This window comes from Vidua chalybeata, chromosome 20 (assembly GCF_026979565.1).
Source record: "Vidua chalybeata isolate OUT-0048 chromosome 20, bVidCha1 merged haplotype, whole genome shotgun sequence".
Taxonomy (NCBI): domain Eukaryota; kingdom Metazoa; phylum Chordata; class Aves; order Passeriformes; family Viduidae; genus Vidua; species Vidua chalybeata.
Genome location: NC_071549.1, coordinates 4,611,727 through 4,633,101, shown reverse-complemented (window position 1 = coordinate 4,633,101; position 21,375 = coordinate 4,611,727). Strand labels below are relative to the sequence as shown.

The 21,375-nt window shown below is 48.3% G+C and overlaps 1 protein-coding gene across 2 annotated transcripts in view; it reads right to left on the bottom strand.

Annotated features, from left to right (window-relative positions):
* The window catches only part of COL26A1 (collagen type XXVI alpha 1 chain), a 168,528-nt gene that overhangs the window by 8,635 nt on the left and 138,518 nt on the right, over nucleotides 1-21,375 (bottom strand). The window contains exons 6-13 of one of the 2 annotated variants that reach the window (XM_053961317.1): nucleotides 20,030-20,074; nucleotides 16,922-17,038; nucleotides 15,614-15,766; nucleotides 9,025-9,117; nucleotides 7,535-7,596; nucleotides 5,088-5,150; nucleotides 1,409-1,453; nucleotides 55-99 (exon numbers count right to left, since the gene is read on the bottom strand). In XM_053961317.1, coding sequence (XP_053817292.1) covers nucleotides 55-99; nucleotides 1,409-1,453; nucleotides 5,088-5,150; nucleotides 7,535-7,596; nucleotides 9,025-9,117; nucleotides 15,614-15,766; nucleotides 16,922-17,038; nucleotides 20,030-20,074 — 623 coding nt within the window. The remainder of the gene's footprint in view (nucleotides 1-54; nucleotides 100-1,408; nucleotides 1,454-5,087; nucleotides 5,151-7,534; nucleotides 7,597-9,024; nucleotides 9,118-15,613; nucleotides 15,767-16,921; nucleotides 17,039-20,029; nucleotides 20,075-21,375) is intronic. The other variant, XM_053961318.1, reaches the window with a different exon arrangement.

Below are 21,375 nucleotides of genomic sequence, written 5' to 3'. Positions count from 1 at the left end.
GAAGGACAGCAAAGTGACAAAACCAAAAGCAAAACAGTAGAAATACATCCTTACATCAGCACCTTTGTCACCTTCCTCACCCTTCTTGCCTGGTTCACCCTAAAACAAAGGAAGGAAACTGGGTTACATGTGGCTGAGGAGCCTTCCAGGACTCCTTGGATCCCTCCCCACCAAAGGAGCAAGTTAAAGAAGCATTTCACCAGCAGAAATCACATGGACCTTCATGCCAAGGGCCAAAGTGCTCTCCTGAGCTTTGCCCTGGCTCCTGTCAGCTTCCCAGGAGGTCACCACCACTTCCAACACAAATGAACTTGTCCAGGAGTGGCCAAGCTGCAGGAGGAGCCACCTGCCATGGCCTGGGTCCCAGCAAGGCCATGAACATCTCACTGGGCTCTCAATGAACAACACTGTATGCTAAAGCACAGATAAATTGCTCCTTTCCCCCAGACATGCACGTTTTCATATTGATATAGAACAGAAAACCCCTCCATTCTGCTTTCATTAATTAGTCACATCACTTTCTGCCTCTGAAGATGCTCATGAAGCTTTTCTTGAACAAAGATCTCTCTGTGCTGTGAACACTGCTCTCATGTTTCCCCCCAGCCAGGAAGTTCATGCACTTTCTGAAGAGCAGATGACAGGCAGAGATTAAACCACTCTAAGCTAAACACAAAACAAAATTAACAATCTAAAATAGAGTGGAAAGGCTTGGGCTCCTCAAACTTGTTGGACATCCCTGAGACATTTGCAAAGCAGAGGTGAGCACAGGAGGAAGGACCAAACAAAAGGCTGTGTGAATTTTATGAAATGACGAGGTGGAACCAAGGAAGAGAGATGAGACCCCTCCCAGAGGCTCTGGGGCTTCTCTGGAAAAGAAAAAAAACCCAATTTTCTCCACTAGATCTCTGTCAGCCAACCTTCATCACCACTGGTTTGTTTCCAATGGCCATATGTGCAGACATATCCTCTGTGCATCTGTTCAGGCATTGCCAAAAATCATTCGGAGACATCTCTTAACCTCAATACAGGGTTTCAAGCTCAGCTTGGCCAGCTGAGGTGCAGGAGGGAGTTGTGAGCAGCTGATGGATGTTGAGCTGTTTAACTGTGCCCACCTTTGGGCTCTGGTGGTGCCAGGAGCTCCTGTGTGTGCCCAGCTCTGGCCAGGGGGATCTGCAGGCTCAGCACAGCTCCCCTGCTGCCCCCTGGTCACGTCAGCACCGTGCTTTACACCAGGGCATGTTTCATTTGCAGAGGGATTCTTTAAGGTGAGAGTATCTATGGAACAAATGTCTGAGCTGGAGCCAGCAGAGCTCAGCTCTGAAGCAGCTCCAGGCCAGCCAGTGGCACCTACAGTGCCAGGCACCAACCCCACCTGAGCCTGGCACCCACCCAGGAGTGCAGCACTTACAGGCAGTCCCTTAATGCCCCTCTCTCCAGGCAGACCTGCTTGCCCCTGTTGGAAATAAAGGCAGTGTCATTAGAAGATCCTTTGCCACTTGACAAGAGCACAGTGTAATTTTTACTAGTGGAATTAAGATGGCTTAATGAAAAAACCTTACACTTGGGATAATGTGTAAAAAAAAAAATTCCTCTCCCTTGACATTATCACTTAGAGACAGCAAAAGGGAGTTATGGTTTTCTGTCAAGTATCAGCTCCAAATCCCATCAGGCTCTGGAGGAGCTGGGTTGGATACAGAGCTCCTGAGCTCAGTGCCCCCTCTGTAAGACGATTAGCAGGTTTTTTGAACTTTCCAGCAGTCAGTTACATTATACCAGGAAGGAATTTGGCTGGAGATTTGTTCCTTACAAAGACACTGCATTCTTCTCTCTGGTAGAAGTGATGGGCTGCTGCTGCCCCAGCCAGAACAGAGCCCAGGACTCCCACCAAGCACTGATTTAATCTGCTCCTGCTCCACACACCCCACAGCTCCTGATCAAAACACAGGTACAATATTTTGGTTGGTTTGTTTCTTTCTCCTGCTGTGCTAATTTTCACATTGTTCTCAGTGAGGGGTTTTTGTTCTTTTTTTTAAATTTTTTTTTTCTTTAAGAGAAACAGTTTGAACTAGTATGTGTTGGTTTGGGGCAGGATGAAATACTGTTGAACTGAACACTTTTTTCCCCCTGTTTTCCTCCACAGTGTTCCCATGCTGGAGCAGCTAGGGCAGGGCAAAATCCCTGACCAGGAGAGCAGTTACAGGTTATTTAGTGAGAAAGCAGGAGCTTGGGAAGAAGAGGCAAAATGTAAAAGCATTTATAGAAATCCATTAATGAAACAGCCACCTATTTCCCCTGGCTCTTCTCCTGTAGACATACACAGCAACAAACCAATCCTTTTTCCCCCCTAAAAAACCTACATAGATGGTGACAGATTTCTGCAGTGGAAGGGGAGAGCTGCTGGGTTTGTGTCCATCAAATTTGTATAAAACCAAGGGGCACCTACAGAACATTCCCGTGGAATGAATACCTATGGAATGCCTTGCCAGCAGCAGCAAAAGGCCCCTATGGACAAGGAGAGCTCTGGGAGAAAGGCCCAGTCTGTCAGGTGCTCCCATTATCTTCAAAGGGAAATACTTGGATTCTGCACTGGAGGGAGCAAAGCTCATGAAAAAGCACAGGCAGGAGGAAAAATCTCAGAGAGGAGCACAACAACAGCCTGAAAATACATAAACAGCCTGTGCTCCATGTCCAGGAGGAACAGAAAGGATGTTATCAGCTTAAAGGGGATCAAAGGATATTTAGGCTGGATGTTGGCAATATCTTTTATCCCAGGCCTCCCTGGCTGTTGCTCTGAAGAGTGCCTGGAGATGCTGGGGAGCCTCCCTGGCTGGCAGTGCTTGGGATGAGCAGAGGCTGAGCGTGAGCAGCACACAGAGCTGAGCCATCCAGGGGCTGTGCTCTGACTGCTGCAGGTCTCTCCCACATCTGCTCTCTCCAAGATTAAGCAGGAAGAATGTATAACATTTTCTCAAATCTCAGTAGATGTTGTAAAACCTCCCCCTCCTCTGCTTTTCTTTGCAGCTGCACAGCTCCTCTGCTCGAGCCCTCATTTTTATCCACCAAACCCAAAATTGCAGCATGTAGTTGTCAAAACCAGCATTCAAAGCCACACTCACAAAAGACAAAAAGCACACAGAGCATCCTACAGAAATTCTGACAGAAAAAGCTGTCAGCTTCACTTTCCACACTATCAGGAAATACAGGGGTTTTTTCTATTTATCAAGATTATTTCGATATTTGAAAATCTCATTTGTCCCAAACCTAAGAGGAGAGTTACAATTCTAAATCCTTAGCAAGGAGGGAAAAAAACCAAATTCTAAGGGATCTATCAGGAGTGAATGGACACAATGGAACAAGATTTTGTTTCAAAATAAGTGTAGTAGTAATATGTAGTAGCAATATGGTATATTAGTATTAATATTAGTAATATGGTCGACCACAAACTACAGCAAAATGTTAAATAAATCACTGAGGAAGAGTTTTATCAGTTTCCTGGATGGAAATGTGACACTTTGTCACACACCATGCCCTTCTATTTTTTTTAGCTGAAAATAAAGATTGAATGGCAATGAGAGGCAGTGGGTAATCTGTTCATCCATCTCATCAGTTCAGGTTTTGCTCTCTACCAGAATCTTGAATTCTAGTCCCAGAAGTCCAGCAGTCTGCAATCTTTTTGTAAAGCCAAGTCATGCCCAAACTGGCTGAGCCGCACAAGGAAAGTGTCACAAAAAATGACCAACAGTCACTCTGTCTTTCAGGGAAGTGCAAGTGATTTCCTACATAAGAACAGGACCAAGCACCCAAACCCAAACTATAACAGAGATTTCCAAAGGCAGATGTGCCCCACCCTCAGATATCTGCTGCTCCTGACCCCTCAGGAGGGGTGAAACAAGCACCTTGCACAGTCTGGACAGAGGAGCAGTTTGTCTGCTGCTGGTTATTCCCAGGAATTTGAGAAGTCAGCACACTGGAGTTCACTGATGTGCATTTCCCTGTTCTGGCTCTTTCAGGCATCCCTCTGGTCTGCTGGATTGGAAGGGGAGCAGGAATGCAGAGGAGGCTCTGTCATGGGGGAATCACACACCTGCAGCCCCCATTCACCCCCATCTGTGGCACAGGAAAATGGCACTTGGAAGGAAAGGGAGTTTGTCTCCCACAGCTGTGGCACTGCAGCCACCACTGCAGCCATGCAGACATCCCTCACTGCAGAGCTCCCAACCAATGTTTTCCTCCTTGTCTCTGTCCCCTCCTTTGGCTCTCTCCACAATGGGGTCTCAGTGGCTCTCCACAGCCCATGGTGCCCATTTCAGACCTAAGGGCTGATGATCCTCTTCCACCCTCTCCACTCCCAAGTGATTTTGTGCTCCTAGACTCACCCAGAGATCTCAAAGACCATGACCTTTTGGCAATTCAGCTGGACAGAAGCAGCCAAAGGCCCAAATGCCCCTTTCAAACCCTTCCCAGTGCTTGAATGCTGGGCTGGGAATCTGACACATTTATACCCTTGTTAGACATTTCTCTGGTAGTTCCTAAACTTCACCAGTTTGGAAATAACATTCAAACAGACTTTTTGTTCTCTATTTAGTTATCAGCACTGGGCAACCCACTAAGGACTTAGGCACATAAACATTAAGAACATGACTTCAGTATTCCAAATATGTTAAGAACATCATAAGACCCAGGGAATGACTTTGGTTCAGGAAAACCTGGTGAGTTTTTAAAGCCTTAGTGCCACAGAAGGAAGAGTTCAGTCAGACCTCTCAAAATACTCCAAACTAAACAGCTTTGGCTCGTGGAGGAAAGTTGGTCTCCACAGCCTTTATACACCATGTCTTTGTTACCTCTTTGGGGTAGCAAATCTAAGTTGGCAAATCTGCTAATCTCTTTGGGAAATACCTGACTTTGCAAGGAATTCAACTCTTTCTCTCTACAGGAAACTCTCATCTTGGTTCCTGCAGAAACCCCAGAAACTCTGCATTTAAAGCTGGTGGTGTCTGTAGCTCCACTGAGTCTGTGAGACCTGTGCTGTGTATAATTCCACAGCCCCCAAATGCTGTGGGAATCTCCCTGTGCCTGCAAAACCTTACTCTCTCTCCTCGGTCTCCTTTGGATCCTTTTGGTCCAGGCTGTCCTGGAGATCCTGGCAAGCCCTAGAAGAGATGCAGAATGAGAAGGAATTAATTTCTACTGTGCAACTTTTGTGTAGGTGTAGTGAATACATTTCCCAGTGATCCTCAACTCCTGAAAACCTCATACACCCATTAAGCAATTGGGCTGGATTCTCTTTTTCCCTCAAGCAAATACAACAGGAGCTCTGTTTGCAGATATCCCAAGCCCTGTACTTTCTGCAGATCCCTCTATTTGGGTCTTTTAATGCACTGCAGGCCCCTGATGTAACATTTTTTCAGGGTCAGTATGACAGGACAGTTCTTGTTCTCAGTTACCAAGAAGAAATTAATATACAGGTAGTATGCTTAGCTTAAAAATCCCCACTGCTTCCCCCTACTTCTTAATTGCCTCAGTGGGTGGCAGGAGCAAGCACACATACCTGAAATTAATTGGATTTTGTAGTGGAAATTATTTTGAAGCTATTCACTCACCCTAATAAACAATTTTGAAATTAAGCCCAATCTCTGCTAATAATTTTACTCCCTGGGTTGAACAAATCTATAAAGCAGTCACCAATGGCTAAGAAGGGCACAGTCTCCAGATTTCTACTAATTGAACTGCTATGCAGAAATCGATCCAAATTCTTAACTTACCCACCCAGGGAAGCCACAGTTATTAACCAGACCAAGAGAGAACAATATTGTTTGTTTATATTCAGCCTGTCAGCTCTCCTTCTCCCCACAGCTATGTACAAGCTGCTTTTTTTTTCCACCTCAAGTGTCTTGCACGTTGTCTTGGAGGCTGCAGAAGTGAGTGTGGAGCTCCCCTCCAGGCCACAGGGGATTTAAGCCAGCCTGGTTAGCCCTGGTTTAGGGCTAAGCCAGGTTGGGTTAGCCCCCCAGATCCCCACATCAGCACCCAGAGAAATGGGTTTTCTAGGCCCAGAGAAAGGAGCATTGCTGTGAGGAGCTCAGTGTCTGTGAAGTGGCCAGGAAGGTGGCACACATGTGATTTAAGGGTGCAAATGAGGAGCCCTCTCCCATTTCAGCTGGGAGCCAGCAGTGCTCACCAGCAGCACATTGCTCCCTGCCTGCAGCCAGCCCCACCAGCTCAGCTGAGCTCCCCACCAAGGATTCAGAGACTTAGGCCTGGCTTAGGAGGTTCCCTGGGGCTGCCAAACCCTGAGGTAGGGCACAGACCAGGCTTGGCCCCATGTCAAACATGCAGCATGGACAAAATCCAAGTGTCCATAAGCATCCTTTGCTCCTGACAGCTCTCAGCAGTGTGTGCTGAGACAGGGATGCTCAAGAACACTGAATTCCACAGTGCAAAAATAAAAGACTTACAGTGTGTGCTGCGTGTCAAAAAGCCAGACTCTGCTGCAGAATCTACTTATGAATTGTGAATTACCTTATATTTAATGATGTTAAACTGCATCTGTCATTTGGCTGCCAAATCTCTCGCTGTGTTTGTATCTATCTGGAGTTTCTCATTGTTCTCCAGAGTATTTCCTAATTGAAAGGATTCTGCTACACTGGCAAACTTTCCCTAACCTGTTGTTCATTGCTTCTTCAAAGTGGTTAATAAACACATAAGGAAAATCTTCTCTCTCTATTTTCAGCTCCAAACCTTCTCTTATCAGATCTGAGTTACATCCCTCTATAAAGTTACTTAACCTTTCTCTGTGCTTTCCAGTCATGTGGGATTCCTTTGAAAAATTTGATGCTGCTGCTTTACCTCCACATTAAGCAATGTTCTTCCCAAAACTGAGTCCCTTTGTATCAGCCAACCACAGTTTGGAGTAGTTTGGCAGTTCCCTATTCATGACTTCACTTCTTTCCATTTAATCAGCTTTTTCCATCCATGTGAGTACTGTGCCCTTCTTCTACCATAAATTCTTTGGAGTGAGTTTTTCCCACTCCATTATTATCTCCCCCCTCCACAATGTTTGTATCAATAAATAATCAAACTGATGGGAATTTGTGATATTTTTCTTGAATAGAAAGTGCTATGTCTGGAAAAGCAGGCTTAACACGTTCACTCTGGTGAAATGGTGAATTCCCATTGATGCATTTTGTTCTTTTTATGCGTTCCACAGGAAATGCAGAGTTTTTCTATCACTGTGTTAGTAAAGCCCATGTCAGATCCTTTGCATCAACTCAGGCCACAGTGAATTGTTTTGACACAGCAGCAGCACGATGTGTTGTTATGATTAAGGGAAACTCTGGGAAGTTCCCCGACCATTTCAACCTCCTAATCCAGAATGAGAAAAAGGAATTCAATCACAGAAAAAGGAATTAAATCACAGAATTTCACAGGGAACAAAACAGCAGATCTAAGATTACTCCCCTTCCTTGTGCATGGGATGATGCTTCACCCCTGACCCCCACTCTGCCCTTCACCCCAAAGCACCAAAGCACCTTACTTGTGATCCAGGGGCTCCAATGGGTCCTGGGGGCCCTTTGGGTCCTGAAGCACCTGGTGGCCCTGGTGGGAATCATAATTGGAGACAATGTTAAGGAGACTTAGAAGGAAGAACCCTAAATTCCAAAGGCATGCACCTCCTTTCATGTTCTGCTGAGTCTCCCAGTGAGTGAGAACCCTTCATCAAACACTGGGTTACTGGACACCCCCATCCTGACAGAACACATCCCCATGCCCTAGGGGAATGTTAGAGCTCTGGGAGGAAAAAAAATGGTGAAAATAGGCAGGAAGGATGTAATTTCCATTCCTTAAAATGCGACTTTTGAGAAAACTTAAACTAGATCCATGGAACAGCTCCATGAGAGCGAAGCACTGCAGGTGCTGGTCCTGAAACAGGCTCAGGTGGCAAGGGAAGCCCCAGGGCTGCTGCACTTGGTCTCTCTGGGGTGTCAGAAAGCTGATGATGAACATGAAGGAGATGGAGTTTGGCCAGAGATAGGAGAGGCTGAGTGGGGCAAAGCAAAGCTCTCTCTTGGTCTTCACTCACTGCAGTGGCAATAAATTAATTTGAAATCTGTACCACAGGAGAGCTGCTTCCAGGGTGAGTTAAGCACCATCTAAACAGGTCAACTTGTCTCACAAAGTCACTTACAGATTCATTCCTTTTAAAAATAATTATATCTCAACAGTAGCTGTTAAATTATACCTGCAGATGGGAGACAGGATATTTGCTTAGCCTGAACTTAGCAATACTCCTCTCTGCTTTAGTTGTCACAACCCTTGAGATGAAACAATGTGGACATTATACACAAAGTACAGCTGAATCAGCCTCAATCATTAATGCACCATACAAATGCTTAAGTCAAAGAATAAAGGAATTGAAGGATAAATGAAAGGCCCTCATAATGAAAGGAGAAGCCTTTTCTGCAACTAATGGGAGTTGACTCCTAAATATGCATCATACAGGGAAGTGCTGACGTTTGCAGGAATATTATCATTTAAGCCACTCATCAGCACAGAGAGAAAGAAGGCTTGTCACTGAATTTCAGTGACAGATTCTGGTGAATCTCAGAATTCATCTCAGATTCTGATTTCAATTATACTGGTGAAAATCTGGAATTGCTCAAACTGGCTCTTCACAGACATCACAGAGCATCCGGGCCAGACCCTGCTTGGTGGAGCTGTGCAGGGACAGGACAGGTTTGCAGCAGGGGAGAAGAACTCTGCTCTCAGGGAGGAATCGCTGGACAGCCCACTCTTAAAGACAGCTTTTAATTAGCCCCTTTCTCAACGTGTAAAGGTAAAACAACAGATAAAAACCCAGTTACTTCTTGGCACCCTTCCAGTGAGGACCCCTCCCCTCCCCTGCAGGCACCCAGGGACCATCCACAGCCCGCGGGCTGTGCCCATCCTCCCGCCCTGCCAGCCCTGCAGCCCTGCAGCCCAGCCCTGCCAGCCCTGCCAGCCCTGCAGCCCAGCCCTGGCTGTCACCTGGTGGCCCCACGGGCCCCGGGGCTCCCCGCGGTCCGGGCAGTCCTGCCATGATGGTGTCGATGACGGTGGAGGCCAGCTGGGCTTCTCCATCTGCAGACAGAGCACAGTCAGTGTCCAGCCCAGCCGGGATCTCAGCTAGACTCGAGCCTAGCTGGGATCACAGTCAGTGTCCAGCCCAGCCGGGATCTCAGCTAGACTCGAGCCTAGCTGGGATCACAGTCAGTGTCCAGCCCAGCCAGGATCACAGCTAGTCTCGAGCCTAGCTGGGATCTCAGTTAATGTCCAGCCCAGCCAGGATCACAGTCAGTGTCCAGCCCAGCCAGGATCACAGTCAGTGTCCAGCCCAGCCGGGATCTCAGTTAGACTCGAGCCCAGCCAGGATCTCAGTTAAACTCGAGCCCAGCCGGGATCTCAGACTAGACTCGAGCCCAGCCGGGATCTCAGTTAGACTCGAGCCCAGCCGGGATCTCAGTTAGACTCGAGCCCAGCCGGGATCTCAGTTAGACTCGAGCCCAGCCAGGATCTCAGTTAGACTCGAGCCCAGCCGGGATCTCAGTTAGACTCGAGCCCAGCCAGGATCTCAGTTAGACTCGAGCCCAGCCGGGATCTCAGTTAGACTCGAGCCCAGCCAGGATCTCAGTTAGACTCGAGCCCAGCCGGGATCTCAGTTAGACTCGAGCCCAGCCGGGATCTCAGTTAGACTCGAGCCCAGCCGGGATCTCAGTTAGACTCGAGCCCAGCCGGATCTCTCCAAAATCCTCTGGCGCCCGTTGCTGGCCAAGGGCCGGCGGTGCTGCAGGGTGCCAAATCCGGGCTCCTGGAGCACCTGGCCTTTGCTCTCAAAGAGCTGCTGTGGAAGAGGTTTTACAGCGACTTCTGTGAGCCAGAGAGAAGGGTGATAAGAGGATCCATGTTTACCCCTGAAAGAATTTTCTACCAAGGTCATTGACACAGAAACCAAGAAGGAAAGAAGGATAAATAAGAGAAACCTGCAGCTGCCTGTTCCAATGAGCACTTTGTTTGTCTCTCGTGACCAATGAGTGAAATGCAAACTTATGAGTTTTGTAAGAATGTATAAAAAGCATGCATGCTATAATAAACACAGGTTTGAAGCCTTCTGAAAATGGAGTGTGGCTTTCTATTGTCTCTGTCTCAACTACGACAGGCTGTGACCCCTCATCCTGCAGAGCTGCTCCCCTCAGCCCTGAGAACCCCAGACAAGCTGTGCTTTCTCTCAAAACCTTGGTGTTTTATCCAGCTGTATAATCCTGCCTGGAAATGACTGACCCCAAATTCGCCATCCCCACCACACACCTGGCTGGTGGCTGCCAGGCAAGTGGAGCAGGGGTGTGGGGCTCCCTCCTGCCTGGCACCAGGACCTGCTGAGCCTCCCTGGCAGCACAGCCCCCAGCCCAGCCAGCTCACCTGGGCAGGTGCTGCTGAGAGGGGCCCTGAGGATGCAGGAAAGCCCAGGGATGGGTGTGCTCTGCCTCCTCCAAGTGCTCAGGAAACTTCCCTGCCATTTAGGATTATTTTAGGTGTTCAACTGGGCAGGTTCACTGAGCTCTGGGACATGGAGAGAAATGGGAGTGGAGCAGGGAAGGGAAAGCTTGCAGCAGGAATTGGAGGAGTTTTGTGCTTTTGCACATCCTTCTCAGTTCTCTCCAGTCAGGACTAAAACCCAGCAGCCTGTAGCTGTCCATATCTTCCCTCAGCCTGGAGCCAATAGGTTTCTATTCAGCTGGCAGCTGAATAGAAACCCCACAACTATAAACAAAAAAGCAACCCTCAGTATTTAATGTGATGCCAAAACCATATTCAACAACCCTGTTCCCTGTGGACCTGTACTGTGGCACGCCTGTAATCTGGGGAGGTACCTGCATGGCAGCACCTTTCATCTGAGCACCCCACAACACTTTGGGACAGTTGTGGAAACCTGGGGCAAAAATTCAATGAACAAGCAAGGAAACCCCACATCCTGGTGCTACCAAGGCTTTCTGACCTGACCCTTTGCTGGAGGACCAACTATAAATCTCCTGTTTGACCTGGATGAAGATGTTGGCTCCTGGTCACCAGGATGGCAAACCCTCTGAAAATCCCACATTTTCCACAGCTGGAGGCTGCCCTAAAGGAATAATGTCCACCTCCTCCTGCCCATGACCTCAAGCTTACTCATGTTTCCTTCCACCCATCCCTGTAAGTCATCACAGTAAAATTCAGGGGAACCCTGGGCAGGAAAAGGCTGGGAATGTCTCACTGCAAATGCCAAGTGACACCAGGAAGGTCAGAAGGGTGTTTGCTTACTCTGCAGAGTCCAGCCCAAAGGTCAGAAGGTGAACTCTCCAGAAATTTTAGCAGCCACACTGCAAAGCCTTCCCAGCTTCTGGAGTGTTGGCAATGATAGAGAGAACTTCCAAGGCAGGTGTTTGAAAGCAGTTCCCAGGGGAAACTGTGCAATGGCTTTGACTGCCAAGGATGACAGGATACCTCTGCAATGCCTTCCTGGCAGCAGGACAGCACAAGAGCCAACCCAGATCCCTCTAAGAACCAATTTTGTGCCTAAACATGAATGCAAACAGGTATTTATTTGACCGCTGCTTCTAAACCCATTCATCTCCCCACTCCTCACAGCCCTGAAACAAAACAACTGAGACTCTCCTCATGTTCAGGAGGAAAGGTACCCCAGTGAAGTGTGTAATCCAATTAATTTGAGTTTTATTTGACTATGTCAAAATCCATCACAGCTTGGAAGTAAGATGAAATTGGGAAATGAGCATCAAACAGCAGTGAAGGCATTAACAGTTGCAGAGCCTTTTGTTTTTAAAGTGATCAACAAAATCAACTGCACATCCACTGAGAGGGGCAGAGGATGGACTGCAAACAACCAGGGTTTAATTTCTGCTGGAGGTAAGCCAGGGATAAGGATTTGGGTTACAAAACATTCCAGCTAAATGGCACATTATTACAATGACAGTTACTCCCACAAATCCACCCATCCTGACATTTGACTCAACATTATTTAATGAAAGGTGATTCCATGATTGTGACACAGAAGAGAGCTCTGATCAACAACCCCTGGGCTCAGCAGCTCCTGCCTGGCCTGGGCAGCACAGGACTGTGCCAGTTCCTTCCTGGCCAGGCAGGACTCACTCAGAGCCAGGTTTCCTTCCAGGATCAGCTCTGAATGGAACCCACTGGGAATGAAACGGGACTGAAGTGTGTTAAAACACAACCCTCATATGTTTTTAAGGGATTGCCTCCATATTCTCATAAAGCAGCAGGAAGAACTTGTATATCCTTATAAAATTCCTTTTAAATGGGGACATTCTGGGGCTCTCTGCAGCTGGAGACTGTTAGAGCAGCCACAAAATAGCATCAGATGGTAGCAGGAATCTTCCCTTCTCAGCCACCTCCTGCACTGTCCCAGGCTCAAGAGCTGGATTCTGCTTCAGTGCTCCTGGATACCCCAAAGCAGCAGACAATGCTTCATTTGAGAAGACCTTGATACTGAATTTGCTCCAGAGCTTTCCAACCCCTATCCAAGCCAAGAGGAGGAGTGAAACCAGTGTGGCCTGGTCAGGTAGGAGCACCTGTGTTCTCTGGAAGGCACCAGAGACACCCTGAAACAGCCCAGAAATGCCCTGAAGGACCCAGTGAAAGCTGCCCAGCCAGAGCAGCAAAGGCAGCTCAGGGCACACTTGGAAAGGACTCAGTTTTCTCAATTCCTTACCCCCTCTCCTTCCCCTTCACTTCCTCTGCTCTGCTCTCCTTCCTCAGGAAGGGCCTTGCTGGCAGCTGGGATGCTGCTCCACATTTCCCTCTCCCTCATCACCACTGACATGCTGGGCACACCATCAGCTGCTCTGCCTCAGTTTCCCTTTGCTCTCCCCTCAGGCTGCCCACAGGAGTGGTAAAGTCACCATCCCTGGAAGTGTTAAAAAATGTGTGGCTGTGGCCCTTGAGGACATGGTTTAGTGGTGCTGGGTTGATGGCTGGACTTGATCTTGGAGGTCTTTTCCAACAGTGATGATTCTATGAAATCAAGTTAATTTTATTTCATGTGTCCTTGGCAGATCTTCGAGCTGGCAGGAAACAGCCCTCAAGAGTGAGAGTTGCATTCTCTATTCCCTAGAAATCACCAATGTTAGCACAAGGAATAGGTCTGAGCTGGCTCTAGACCATGTACCTGATCACTCATTTTTAAGTGGCAGGGAAAATGAGAGATCTCAGTAGCAGCAGCCCCAGCAGTGGGGAACAGCAGCTCAGCTTCTGGCCAAGGGCTAAGGTTTCTGACTAAGGGATAAATTCCCCCATTATAGCCTTGATTTGTTGAGACAGGATGGAAATGAAGTAATCCTGTCTTAATTTTTTTCTGCTACCTGATCTGGAGGGAAAAAAATGGGACCATTTCTTTTACCACAGCACAGGGAAACTGAGAAAATATTTGTCTCCCCATTTCTGGCTTCTGCCTGTGGATAAATATTGCCAACAGGAACTTGTTGCAATTAATAAAGGCACAGGCATTAACCATGTTCAGGCAGATCCAAACTCTGTATAATAACAATAACCTGATACAGCCCTCACATCTCATTCCCATTAGCAGGAATATGCTTCCCTCTGCTGTCAGCAGCTGGAATTTTGTATTTATAGTTTTCAGATGTGCTCCTTTCAAAACAAGTAAATACATTTTTAAAAAGCTAAACAGAATTTACAAGGCTAAGTTTTACTGTGGCAGAAGATCAGCTTTCCACCAGCCTGTGGGAGGCAAAATCAGCCAACAGAGAGGAAAAATGGTAAGAGAATAAACTTGATACTGCCAGAACATTGTCGTGGTGACACAGATACTTGCAACTGGATTTGTATTAAGAAAAGGTGTCCTAAAGTTTTGGGCTACTCCTTCTGCAAACCAAGAAATGCACAGGCATGGAGAGAGGAATGCCAAGGGATGCCCAGGGATGTAAATGGAGCAGTCACCATCTCCTCACTGTTCTCAAGTCCATGTGGCTGCCCAGTGCTGGCAGAGATAACAGAAATAATTATCCACCATTTATCCTCTTCCCATTTGGGCACAACTGAGTTCACCCTCCTCACACATCAGCTGGGGAAGCCGTGCAATCAAAGCCTTTATTCACTTTTTAATTTATCCACTGATCACAAGGAAGAGTTTAATTCAAAGGGTGGTTGGAGGAGGGGGAAGCAGCAGCACCCAAACCATCCTTAGGGATCACTTGGAATAAAAGGCAGAATGTGTGACCTGAGAGGAGTGAGACAACTGTAATGCAAAACTTCCTTGTTCTCAGGCTGATGAATGCAGCATGCTGATGTGTATTTTGTGAAAATCTTAGTATTGAACCTCAGTTATTCATCCTGCCCTTACACCCCAAGTACTAAACACAAAATCAAGCTGTTAAAATTCTCCCTAAATTAAAAATACATCTGTTCACTTTTGGGAAAAGGAGTCTGGAGAGCAGAGTGGGTGGAAGGGAAGGGAAGGGAGAGCTTGAGATAACTGTCAGACATGGGGAGACTTAGTAATCCTTGGCTGTAACTAAGACAACTGAGCTTTGAAGCTGGACAGGAGCAGCAGAGCTGGGGAGGAGGCACAGCTGAGGTCTGGGGGAGTGGAGGTGGGAGACCCGACAGAGCTGGGGCTCCAGGAGTTTACAGACCAAGGGCAGACACAGCTGAGCTCTGCTCCCTCATTACCTGCCAGCTCCACAGGGCTGGACCAGGAGAATCAAGCCCAAATCTGAGAGCATTCCAATCCAAGTGCAGGATGTGCCTTTCCTAGAAAGCCTTTTCTTGCCCTGCACAGCACAAATCAAATAAATCTATTTTCTAAATCAGCATAAGCACAAAGAAACCCTGGCCCTCCTGTTACAGGGAAGGGATAAATCATGGTGTCAGTCTGGACTTTCCAGTCCATAATTCTGTGTTTTGTGTGGATGTGGGATAATGTGGATGCACCAGAAACACAGGTGGAAGAAGCATCTGCAGGGGCAGGGAAGGAGACACATTTAACAGATGTCCTTGTTATAATTCTAAATCTCTGCAAATCTCTGGTCCTTGCTGATTCCTGAGCAGCTCTGACACTCCAACACCACAACAGTGGCACCAAGAGGGCTCCAACCCCACAGCCTTGGTGCACCAGCACCTAATCTGCCACTCTGGATTCCTCTGGCCCTTTCTCTCAGGTGATGCTACCTGAGCTCTGTCATTTCACCAGAGACCCTCTTCCCACTCCTGATGGAAGCTTACAGGACACCAAGTTGCCTCCTCAAAGCTGGGATGAACCTAAAAAAAAGAGGCACAGAGAACAAAATCCTCCAAACCCTGCTCTCACTGACAGTTTAGGAGAGCAGGGACTTTGTTCTTCATTTTGGAGAGGTGAGCCCCCTGTAGCTTCCAAGATGTTCCATCTTGAACAGGAGCTTCCCAGAGACCCAGACAATGCTGGCTGGGAGCATCCAGCTGCTCCCAGGGTCTGGCAGAGCCTGGCAAGGAGGGGGAGCAGAGCTGAGCTGCCCCGTGCCTGCCCACTCTGCTGATGCCACAGGAGAACAAGGGAATTGAGGAGGGAACTTACTTTCTTTTTCAGCTGTGGGCTGGAGTGAGTAGAGAACCCCTTGCTGGAAGGTGAGAGGGAGGCTTGGGGTGGCTGGTGGCCCTGGAGGACCTGGGGGACCTGGGATCCCGGTTTCACCTGGAAGTCCTCTTGGTCCTTGAGGTCCCAACATCCCTGTGCAGAGGCAGGAGAGGATGTGTTAATGTCTTTGGGGATGTGCTAATGATGCTATCATGTGAAAAGGCAGCAAGAAGACAAAGGATTTCTGTCCTGAACTGCAGCTGTAGGAATCAGAGGGGTGGGGAATATAGAAACAGCTTCCCAATTTTCCTTTTTTTTTTTTCGTTTAGCATCTTCCTCTGCAAAGAAGAGAGCTTGACTTGGCTCAGAGGTGCTGCCTTCGAGCAGCCCAATTGCTGGAAGAGTGAAATCTCCCCTCTCCCTGAGGCTGAGTGAGAAACTACAGGCAGCAAAGTGTGAAATCAAATCCTCTTTCCCTCCAGGTACACCTGTGTCACCTCCCTGCCAGGAAGCAGAGTCAGTCCAGGAGCAGACAGATCAAATGTCCTGTGGGGCTGGAAGGCTCTCCTTGCAAACTGAGAAACCAAAAAAAGCAGACACATCCTTGGCCAGACCTTGGCCACTGACAGCTTGCCAGAAAGTGCCAAAAAGTTTTGGGCTGCTCTCACATTTAAGGCACTCTCAGAGTTTTAAATCTTACCCGAGCTCAGGCTTACAAGGCACAGCCTTTCAGACACAGAGCCTGAGGTCTGGCACCTATTGTGCAGTATCACCTTCATCAAAACATTCAGGAACGTTTGGGGAATGAAGAAAGACTCCTAGCTCAGGAATGGAGTGATCTCTGAAAGAATGGCCTCATAACCTTTTCCCTTAACATACAAAAGCATCATTAGTTTGACATCCTGGCATCTGACAGCTTGACACAAATGGTGGAGAAAAAAGGGAGTTAAAACAGGCACCCAGTGAGAGGGTTAAACAGGGAATGCTCTGCTCCAAAGGCTGACAGGCTCTTTCTTACAGCTCCTGAGCAGGATGGGGAAACATGATCCTGCTCTGCAGCTTTCTGGGACAGGCTCTCTCCAGCTCCAGAGGAAATCCCAGGGTCAGTCATTGCTCCTGCAGGTGTTTGCCTGCCCTGGGAGCTCCTGGCTGATCCCAGCTCCCAGGGGACTCACTGGAGTGGATTTGATGCCAACTGAAGATGCTCAAATCTTGTGTGTCTGGCCTTGTCTGAGCTGCTGTCACAGACCATTTGTATGACGTGAAACCTCTCCTGTCACAGCAGCACTGCCCTTCTCCAGGACTCACCTGGTGGCCCTGCTGGGCCCCTCTCCCCGGGCTGTCCCTTCTCTCCTTTGGGCCCTGGTGGTCCTGGGAGCCCAGTGGGTCCAACGGGGCCCGGGGGACCAACCTGTCCTGGAATCCCTGGAAATGTTCAGAAAGGAAATTAGCTGCAAGTTAGGGCACTGCTGAGGTCAGAAAGGCTTCAGCAACCTCAAAACCAGAGGAGAGGGACTCAGGGTGGCACTCCTGGCAGGAGCTGTCTGGCAGGTAAGCCAGACAAGCCAGACTGGACTTTGCTTCTCCTCTTCTTCCTTCAATCCTGTAAGGAAAAAGCACATCCCCATGCACAAGACCATCCCCAAAAGTCAGCAGGATGTGCACCTCCAGCTGGGATGTGCTGGGCAGAGCTACACTGAGCCCACACTGTCCCCTTCCCAAGGCCTGAATGGCTTTGGCAGGGTCTGGATGTCCTTTGCTGGGTTCATCCAGACACACATAAACTCCTGGGCCATCCCAATGTACCAAAATACACAAAATAGATTTGCCAAAGAACATCAAACCCTGTCTCCCACTTGCTCTATTCACACCACCCAGAGGTTCTGTATCAGTGATGTTTCCCTGGTTTCTCCTGTGTTCATTCATCTCTTAGGGCTCTGTGCACGAGTTTTTTCATCCCAAAGTGACATTAATGCCCCCACTTGTGCAGGAACTGGCTGTCAGTAATGAATATCACTGAGCAGGGTGCTGAGCAGGGGTCCAGGGCAACACCAGGAGCAGTGATTGCAGCCCAGTGGGATGTTTCTTGGCAAGCCCACTCAGACCCCCAGTAAGCCCAGGAGAGGTGCAGAGGCAGCATTAGTGATCTCAAAGTCACCACTTCTGGTGACACTAAATAAAATCTTAATGCTGTTTTCCCCAGACTATCAAAATAACAACAACACTTGGCAATTTGATGGTGTTGTTCAGAAGAACACTGCTGATCTTGGGCTCCCATGGGGAGGCATTTAAACACTGTGCAAACAGCACTGCAGCTTTAATGCCCTGGAGGGGTGGGTGAGTGGGTCTGTCTGCTCACAGTAAGTGGTTAATGGTTACAATAAAGGCATTAACTGTCAGAGCCAAGAGAGTCAGAGGTTCCTGTTTCTGGGCTACCAAAGGGCTCAGAGGATTGGAAAGCAGTGGCAGATGCAAGCTCCAAAGCCAGAGGGAGATCAGGATGAGTCCAAAGTCAGTGCACTCAGATTTCAGATTTTAGTTCATGTGTTACCTGTGACCACAACACAGCAGAGCAATTTAAGGTTTGATCAGCTCTTAAAGGAGTGTCTTTCTCCTTCCCAGGTATCAGGAGAGGTACTGGACCCCCCAGACCATTGCCAGCAGAATATGCTGCATATGGGGGTGGAGAGCATGGATGGGAATGGAGGGAGAGAAGGAGAAGAGGAAGGAAGCTGGACAGCACCTTCCCAGCTGGTACCAGGGAACAGGGCTGCACATCACATCAAGGCTCACAGGATTTGCAGTTCCCACATTTGGGTGCAATTCCCACTCTAGATGTGGGATAGCTCACCTGGAGTACAAAACCTTGTTACCCCAGACATTCATCCAAACTCCTCATTTCTCAGACAAAGCAATAATCCCCCGATATTAGACCCCCCTGGAAAGGTTCCCCTTCCTCTCTTCTTTTTTCCATTTTGCAGAGATGTCCAAATTGGTTTTTCTTACAAAAATGAAATCTCTCCTCCTTCAGTCCAAGATGAAAGTGGGCAGACTGAGGAAATGACATTTCTCAATGGCATCGAGTGGGAGTGTGAGCCTGTACTTTTGTTGCATTCAGTCATCAATAAAGACCTAATTTAATCTGAGTATTGAATAAGGAATTAAGGCCAGGTTTTAATTTGGATCAATTTGCTTATCCACAGCACTCAAACTGCAGCCTTTTCTATGGATAGAAGGATGGATCTCCCCTGGCAGGGGTTGCTGTCCTGGGAAGCCCAGAGCCCTTTTATGGAAACAGCTTTCCATTTTATGGAAACCCGAAAAAAACCCCAGTAGACCTGAAACTTCACTGCAGCAAACTGCAGCACAGAGGGAAGAACAGCAGAAACTGTTTTGCAGGCACAACACGCTGTGCTGCTGTGGGTCAGAACATTCCCTCACTTGTGTCAGTCACCCTCAATCCTGCAGTCCCACCTTGTAACTCAATCCCATGAAGTCCTGCAGAGCAGGAGCAATCATTCCCTGCAGCATCCTCAGTGCCACTGCTGCAGCAGAGCTTTAGAGAAGCTGGCACTTCCTTCCCTGGAGGGGGAGGCACTGAAGGAAAGGCTGGAGAAGCAGCACTGGGTAATGAGTCAGGCAAGTGCTCATACTGGTGACAAATGGTGTTACCAGCCTAAAAGAGACACGTGCAACAGGGGGAAGAAAGAGGGAAGGATTCAGGGGAAAGGGGGCAGACCAAACCTTCAGCTGGCATGAATCAGCTCTGCTGCAGTGGCATTGCTTCCAGAGAGCTGAAGCTCCTGGTGAGTGTTTATCCTCCAAACAATATGAGGCAAAAGGCCACAGGAAAAATACTTTTTTAAAGGCAGAGGGTGAGTAATCTACTGCTGGAAACCAAATCAGATGTGCAGAGACCTGGATTTTGTTCCTGGCTCTGTCATCAACCTGCAACACACCATCTGTTGCCCTCCTTCCCCAGGGTTTTCCCTACACAGGAGCTGCTGTGTTTATGTGAAGCACAGGAAAGTGATGCCCTGAGCATCCCCAGAGGCTCCTGGTGCCCCTGCCAGGTAACACCAGCTAGAGAAGAGTTTTGTGCCATCACTCAGGACATGCCCTCCTGGCTCTGGCCACATGTGCTTCCATGATCTGCCTCTCCATCAGACACTGCTGTCCATCCCTTGTGTGCTGGGGAATGGATGTCTCAGAGGTGATAAAACTGGTGTTTGAACTCTCCAACCAAAGCAGCCTATGATCAGATAAAACCCAAAGAACAAACTCAGCCTCTCCATCTTTGAGGCTCCAAAGAGTTCCTGGCCCCAGGGCCCTTCTGATTTTTGGGACATAAGTACAGGACTGGGCACATCAACAGTTTGTGCTTTGAAAGAGAAACAGCAGAAACTATGAACTTACCCTGTGGTATCAGCTGCTCCTCTGCACCTCTGTGTCCTTTAGGCTCTGTTCAAGAAGGACAGAGTAAAAAAAAACAAAAAAACCAAAGAACCACTTTAAAAAAGAATAGGAGAAAAATAGAGAGATATGAAAAATGAGGTCTCTTGCTGCCAACTGGCTCAGCCAGAGTATATATATTTTCTTAATACTCAGAAAAAATGTATTCTGTTGATTAACAAGCTGATCAGAAAGGCCAGTGCTGCAGCTGTCTCAACAGCACTGATTGCATTTAAATGATTGTCTATTCTCAGCCCTGTCACTCACTGAAGGAATAACCACCCTCACAAACAGTAGCAAGTTTTCCTGGACCTCAGCCTGGAGAGGCATCAGCCGACCCAGAGCTACAGGGTCATCCAAAAACCCTTCCAGCACTCAGAGCATCCTGTCCATGTCACCCACCTTTGTGTCAGGCCCCAGCACCCTGCCCTTGGTCCATCCAGCTGCGTGGCAAGCAAGGTGGGGCTGGGATTTATTTTGGCTGAACACCCAGCAGCAGGGCAAAGTAGGGAATGTTCTCAAAAGGCTCAGGGGAAGGGGTGGGAGGGACAGAGGGTTAGCTTTCCACAGCCCCAGATCACCCAGGATGCTCAGGCTTGACTTCCACCTTCTCCAACATCCCACATGGTGAAAGATCTCCTGAGATCTCTGGAAGAGAACCTGGGGGCAGCTTGGAGCAACAAGTCAGGGCACGGTGGTGAAATCATGCAAAATGGGCAGCTCCCCTCCATCCTAAATGGTGTGGAGTTCCCTTCACTCCACCAAAATCCACACTGAGTTTTTTTGGCTGGCTTTGAATTGTGGACACAGACTGGTGTGGGGAGGGAAGGAGGCCAAATATGGACCCAGATCCATGAAATATCCCACAGCTCTTTAGCAAAGCAAGCATTTGAAGCCCACAGAGGCTGGGCAGGGGCTCCAGCAGTGTCAATGAGCAACTGAAGTGATTATTTCTCATTGCTGAAAGACACTGGCCTGGCTCCAAACGCTCCAGTGCATTCCTGATTCCTTTATTACACCACAGTTATTATTGCACACCAGGTTAAATAAATCAAGGCCAGAAAAACAAAGGGTAACAGTGAGCAAGGACTACACCTGGTAGCACACACAGCCTGGAATGTGGCTGACATGACAGGCTCACCCACAGCTCAGACATCACCACCTGCTTCAGGAGGTGACCACCAGTGACCACCTGGCCTTGCTGCAGGGCTGGAAGGTGCTGCCCTGGTCCATGGGCTGATCAAAGTGCTGCAGGGAAGCTGCTCTGCTTGGCAGCACTGCCAGAAGCCTGGGCGAGAGGCAGCCACTGC